Source organism: Cydia pomonella, chromosome 22, assembly GCF_033807575.1.
Source record: "Cydia pomonella isolate Wapato2018A chromosome 22, ilCydPomo1, whole genome shotgun sequence".
In the NCBI taxonomy this organism is placed as follows: domain Eukaryota; kingdom Metazoa; phylum Arthropoda; class Insecta; order Lepidoptera; family Tortricidae; genus Cydia; species Cydia pomonella.
In genome coordinates this window covers 7,339,000-7,346,133 of record NC_084724.1, presented here as the reverse complement: position 1 = coordinate 7,346,133, position 7,134 = coordinate 7,339,000, and the positions used below count along the sequence as shown (strand labels likewise).

General features: G+C 38.4%; 1 protein-coding gene across 1 annotated transcript; it reads left to right on the top strand.

The window, feature by feature from the left end:
* Window positions 1–3,889: 3,889 nt before the first annotated feature.
* On the top strand, window positions 3,890–7,029 carry LOC133530148 (cilia- and flagella-associated protein 144-like). The gene is made up of 4 exons (XM_061868004.1): window positions 3,890–4,002; window positions 4,981–5,112; window positions 5,986–6,145; window positions 6,811–7,029. The coding sequence occupies exons 2-4, from the start codon at window positions 4,986–4,988 to the stop codon at window positions 6,947–6,949; spliced, it is 426 nt and encodes a 141-aa protein (XP_061723988.1). The 5' UTR covers window positions 3,890–4,002; window positions 4,981–4,985; the 3' UTR covers window positions 6,950–7,029.
* The last annotated feature ends 105 nt before the right edge of the window (window positions 7,030–7,134 follow it).

Sequence of the window (7,134 nt, the reverse complement as noted above, 5' to 3'; positions counted from 1 at the left end):
TAGAGCAGGTTCTCTGCCCTGCTTGTCCCTGGCAATACTTGTAATATTCATACAAGTATCTTTTTTATTTTTTATTTTTTATTTTGATTTTTTGATTTTTTGCTTTTGTTTTTGTTCTGTGCTACTAACATAGTTATTAAGATACGCTGTAACTAACCATATATGGATCAATTTGGTCTGAAATAAATGTTTTATTATTATTATAACGAGACACTGCCCTAACGTTCCACCAATATGGTTGTTTCCAATTTTTTGAAACGCTTGTATTACGTTCTATATTAACTAAAAGTTGCCCTAAAATTCAACTTTTATACTAAAAACGGCTTTAAATATGTTAAATTAACAAAATATATTTTGACAGATGCTTTCGCGCCCAAAACGCTCTTTGAAAATTGTGTGACGTCACAGTTTACGGTTTGACACATAACTTCATACACACGTAGAAGATACAAACTGTCAACTGACATTTGTCATTTGTTGTTTATCACCTAACTGTCAACAGTGTCAATCCGAGAGTTATGACGTCATCAGAATCTTCGACGATTCGAGTTTGGTCACGTGACGTGTGCCAAAAGATATTTTAAATTCAATATTTACAAAAATATGGTCATTACAGGTCCCCTAAAAGTAGTTTTACATGTTCTTATAATCCAAAAGAATTTATTGGGATACAATTCTGCCCTAAGATTTGTAGATGGAAACAACCCTATTGTGTTATGTATGGTGAGATTTCATACGGACTTCCTAATTTAGTAGGTTAATTTTAGTGTGAAGTTGGCGGCCAAATGTTGGCGGCCGATTTGCGCCAACATTTGGCCGCTATACGTTGGCGGCCGACTGGCGCCAACATTTGGCCGCCAACTTTTGGCCGCTAAATGTTAGAGGCCGACTGTGACGCCAATATTTGGCCGCCAACTTTTGGCCGCTAACTTCACACCGGTTTATAAGCATTGTTCGAATTGGGCCGTAAGTAACAGGGAAGCCTTTTTGCATGGGGGAAGTAACCGTTTTCAACCTTAGCACTAGGATATAAAGTTCAAATCGGATTTAAATTATGAATCACCTGACGTAACTGAACAGACTTATCTTGAAATTAATTACCAAAAGTGACTACTTTGCATATATCTTTTGTCTTTTATAAAACTGTCTGAATTGGGGAGGTCTGAAAAGGGTTAGAAATAGGGTCCTTCCGTCGTTATCGCCACTTGTTAATAGCTCAATTTATTAAAATGACGATTTTAAAAGCTTGCAAAGAATAATCGCTGTAATAAAAATCTGTCTTTTTGAAGTATTTGCCATCACTGCCTAATGTCGGGTATAGAAGGTCATTTTTAGTCGCTTTTTGACAAGGGACTGGACTGCATTGGCAAAGCGACTTATATAAAAACAAATACTTAAAACACAAATCAAAATAATATCACGGAGGTGCAAAATGGTAGCTGTCAAGTTCTTAGGGATAGGAAAAAATATTTATGATGTCGATATCGATACTTGATTTTCCTGCCATTTTACTTTTCTTATGTTTCGAGTTGCAGGGCCGTGCATGAACGCTCTTGAGATAAACCTTTTCAATAGATGTTAATACTGGCCACTTACACTGATAATAAATTATTTACGTCAATTGATAGTCAATAGACCGTAGTGATTATATGCTCTTTGCAATAAACAAAATCAATTACATCGATAACAATTTTAGAATTTTATCTATTTCAATAACAAAGCTAGAGGATCCATAACTTTGTTCAAAAGAATCCTTAGATGTAATACTCCAGGTTACAGAAAACTTTCATTATTACGTTTGCATCAAACAGGAAAACTTATTTATTTAAAAATGCCACCACCATGCCACCTATGGGACGGTTCCGCCAAATATCAGCTGGCGGCCCTGGACTCGATAGAGCGCCGGGCTCATAGACTTTTTGGCGATGACCCATCTATCAAGTCAAAATTACAGAGCCTTGAGCATCGCCGTCGAGTCGCTAGCCTATCGGTGTTCTATCGGATACATTTCGGGGAGTGTGCACAGGAACTGCACGATCTGATCCCACCTTCCCCTTTCCATCATCGGACGTCCAGGCGTGGGGAGCGAATGCACCCGTTCGTGGTACACATTCCATTTGTACGCACTAAACGGTTTGCCTCCTCTTTTTTGTTACGGACGGCTAAAGAATGGAATGCGCTCCCGCCCTCTGTATTCCCTGATAAATATGACCTCGGTCTCTTTAAAGCAAGAGTGAATAGGCTACTACTGAACCGGTGAGCTCCATCTTAGGCCCTGTCTTCACTTTCCATCAGGTGTGACTAGAGCCAATCGCCGATCAGTTTTTAATAAAAAAAAAAAAAAATATGCTGAATGTCATACATAAAAATCCTGGGTTCACAACTATACAAATTTTACAAAGTTTGTTGGATGGCAAGTGTCGAAATTACAGATGATGTAAATAAGAATATAGTACAAAATTACGCCAAATGTAAATTTTTGCCCATTACTTCTGTCGAAGTAGAAAAGTCATTTTCCTTCTTAAAATGAATTTTCAGCTACAGAAGAAGAAGTCTAACGCCCATTAACGTAGAAAAAGTTTAGTAATATATTATGAGACATATATTTCTAAAAATATATAGGGCTAAGATAATTGATTGTGACTGTTCTAGATTACTGCAGATAATCTAAAAAAACCTGATCATTCATTAAAAATACGGTATCCCCTTTGGTGGAAATAAAAGAGAGATTTACATTTTGTTTTTAATACATTTATGAATGGTTTGTGCTATGAAGATAACGATAATTTCTTAGTAATGACGAAAGGTTGAAGAGTTTTATTTATAAAAATTAAAAATGTTTTATACATGTTCATTTTGTAATTATATAGTCCTATTTTATAAAATGAACACGTTTAATAAAAGTCTTAGACTATCATTATGGTAAAGAAAAACTATCGACATATAGCTATAATTATAGATATGCATATAGCTATAATTTCAAAATATTTTTTACCCATCCCTAAGAATGGCTCGAAATTGACAGCTACCATTTTGCACCTCCGATAGCGGGCTCTAGTTAAAAAATAATTTGATTTTTTCCCAAAGTTGCGAATAGATGGCAGCACCAATCTCTCTCTCTCTCTATCATAGATTAGTATATATTATTACTGGTATAGGTGCATGTTTGCTCGCCCTTAGTGTTAGTCAAAGACGCCTAACCTTACTAAGATAGCATATAGTCAGGAAATTGAGACCGGTTCCGCCGTGACGGGGTGGCCTAGGGGTTAATGCCGTTAGCCCGGTTAACTAAAGACCCCGGTTCGAATCCGGCCTTCGCCACTGGAGGGCTTCGTCACTTATTCTTTGGAAGGTAAAGGAACAGAAACTCCTTAGGCAGAATTATTGCAATTGAAAGTGTCCAGCTGTCAACTATAAATAATAGTTCCAAATGTCTCCAGAGTAGCGCTAGAGTAGCTAAGAACGTAGGCGTTATTGACGGAGTGAAGTGCGCTGTCTATGATTAGATTTTTTTCTCAAGTATTCTAGGTATTGTAGCGCCACCTATTTATGGTTTTTTGTCGGACACTTTGGTATATGCAGATTTTGTGCCTCTACCTTCCATAAGTTATTCTTTAATATATGACATCTATTTCAGTTTATAACAAGTACTTATTAAAATGGTTGACAACATACCGTAAACAAAGAACGTAGTTTAAAATAGTCGCTTATTGTTGTTGCTTGGGAAGCTTGGTTTTCTGATTAAATCTTCGAAATCTCATTTGTGTATTGGTCTCATTTGTGATTTAAGTTTTGGGCTTTTAACCTCTTTGGTTTAGTAACCTACCGTTTTGTACTTATGATAGAGAGCCCGCCTAAAATGTTTAACCTATGTTTAACCATTATGTACCTTTTAGACTTTTGTCAATGTCATTTGGCAAACATAAACAGAAACATTTAGGCAAGCAATTATTTATCCAACGTTTTTTGTACATTATTTAAACAGATAATTATAATCAAAAGGTAAAGTACTTATCATTTATATAATTATGTATTCCTTATTTGAAGGGTCCATGGAAAGAACACGTCTAGTCGTATACATTGTGACGAGAAAATTATTAGAGCAGATTCACGACATACCTGTAATTTTAATAATTAAATCGTTACTTTTTTTAGTACTATGGAGATTTTATAATATTAGCAGTAGTCTAGGCGCCATTACAGTCACTACTAGATATATCGGTTTGGCAAAATTGCTCAAAAATATCTGAGCATGCTCTTTATCGTCTTGATAAGAGATGTGCTCAAGCAATTGTCACACCTCGGACGCTCCGATATGACGCCGATTGTATCCCCTTAAAGAAAACCGCGAACTACATAGGGCGCGTACTTGCAAAATGTGCCTATGTCAACTTCGCAAAACTTCTTCTACAAATGGCCCTACCCGCGTAGTCAACGTGCCAATCGTTAAGGCTTATTCCCACTAGTTATCACCAAGGTGTTACCACTGGTATCTAGTGGGAATAACCCATCGTTAACGCTCCGTAGCGTAGCGTAGTCAACTCTCTCAATCAATTTTTTATGTTATGGCTCCATCAAGGTGGGCTGTGCTCTGAAAAATTGTTTGACATGATGCCCACGGCTACTTTCTATCACCGCACCGCCCCCCGTCAGCAGGGTGTTCATCCTCACACCCTAGATCCTAAATGGACACGTACTGTGCGGTTTAAGTGGAATTTCCTCCCGCGGACGCTTCGGCTGTGGAATGAGCGCTGCCGAGGTTTTCCCGAGGGACTACAGTATGGGTTCTTCAAAAAAGGAGTGTACATGGTTTTTAAAGGGTCGGCAATGCGCATGTAATATCTCTAGTGCAGCCTTTCATAGGTTCCTGACTGCTTACCATCAAGCGGGCCGTATGCTTGTTTGCCACCGACGTGGTATCGTAAAAATCTTTAAATATCTAACACAAAACACTCGAGAAACGTACTTGTATCTTTTCAGAAAATATGGGTGGTGACGGGAAATGCACGTTCGGGACTCGGCCCCCCGTCGACCTGCAGATGCTCAACGAGAAGATATACCGGGAGGTGAAGCACTTTAGGAACTACAAGACCTACCGGCCTAACTTTGGATGTTAGTTGTTGCACTGTGTGGTTTTTAAATAGTAAATAATAATAAAAGATTCAGGGTGCCGGCATCTACTTTTTGCAGGACACTTTCTGCAGAGAAGCAAGAAAAAAAAAATTTGTGAAACCTCTGTAAGGGGTTGCATTCATATTGTAGGTAGGCTTCATAGTATTAGCCTAATAACTTCCCCTTACGTATTCATATAATTTTAGAAGTAGCGGATAATGATATTTTGAAATCGCAGCAATTTTGATAGTTGATAAATGCATGTACGCGCGAATAATCGATCTTTATGCAAAATTTAAATTTCACGCCTTTTTCTACTGAGAAAGTTGGACCAGAGTATACGGTTGATACTGTTCATGGGTGTTTACTAGTGTCGGTAAGCACTCGAGTCTTTGAAGTTTAAATGTGAAAAACTCGACACGTTCTTACTAAATAACTTCCGAACCTTCTAACCCTCGAGTCGAGTCCTTTATTCAGTTTATTAAGCGCAACTCGAAAGGACTCGAGTCTCCAGATAAATTCAACAATTGTGTAGATTTTATCTAAATACTAGTAAAGAAAATAAGCATTAATAACCCGTGAAAATCTTTTCTTTTTTTAATGAGAGTTTTCTAAAAAGGACTTGTCTGGAAAAGACTTGGGTCTTTAACAAGTCGACAAGAACTCGAGTTCCAACTTAATTCTATGAGTCTAAAAAACACAGTTATTACAGAGTACTCAGACTATAGTTGAGTCAAACACTCGCTGCGCGCAAATACATAGTGTGCTCTCTGTCACACTTGCCTACGGCGGGCGGCGTCCTATCTCTTTTTTACTTATTTCGCGTGTAGCGAGTTTTTATCTCAACTATAGAGCCAACACTATTCCCCATAGCTCTGCCCGTCGCCACAAAGTTCTACGCCCGGCACGACCAGCTCAAAGACGAATCAGAAGAGCAGACGAAGAAGGTCGCCGACTATGCCTACAACGTGGCCCAGACCAGGGCCAAGGGGCCACACAGCAAGTACCCTGCGCCCGTCACTGAGAGCCATGTGTAAGACTCTTCTTTTTACAAGCTTTTATTTAACTTGCAATGTAACTATTATGTTTGTACGGGTCAAATCTTGCAAGTTTAATTTGACCCACTTCCCGGTTTTCGATGAAGCTTTAAATTTGCATACTTACATAATATGTAAGTATGCAAATTATGGTACCGGGTATGGTACGGGTGACAATGCAATATTATGGCACCATCGAGCTGATCTGAAGATGGAGACAAGAGGTGGCCATGGGAGCTCAGTCTGAAAACCAGCGCTAGGCCCTCTGCTTGGCATATGCTGAGATTGGAGCCCATTGCCCAATCATCAGGTATTAAATGTCGAAGTACCTATCTTTCTAATTAATTTGTATTTAGTATTTAAGGTTATTATATTGTACTTTGTTGATAAGGTTTTTTTTTTGTGGCAATAAATATTTTCTTCTTCTTCTTCTTCTCTGTGATACAACAACGCAACCTAATTGTGTTTGGGGTTTTTAGAAGTGTCTCGATGAGTATTAGTTGCCCGTGGAAAGGAAAGTACAGTCGGCGATAAAAGTTTGTACCAAAAAAGATTTATTTGCCAAAAACTTATTAACACTTTAGCTACTTTGTCTGCGTGGGATGATGATGATGATAAAAACTGTAGGACAAAAAATACAGTAACTTGTTTTTTTCTATAGATACGGCTGGTACACAGCCCCTCTTGTGCACATGGACCGCAATGACCAGCGTTTCTACCACCCCAAGAAGGAGAGCTCCCACACCAAGATTGAGGTCATCATTCGCATGTGCAACCCCAAGAAACGAGCAGGGGGTTAACACGCAAGGGTAGCGGGAAATTTAAAAAAATCTTAAATCTGTAACATAAATATATACCAACTTTTCTGTGACATACAATAGACTTTTCTTTTCTTTTTGAGCTTCGAACAAAACCGGTTTCCAACACGTCGGAAGAGAAGAGCCCAAGCGATATCTTACCGTACAACTCGTTCTGCCATTTTTGT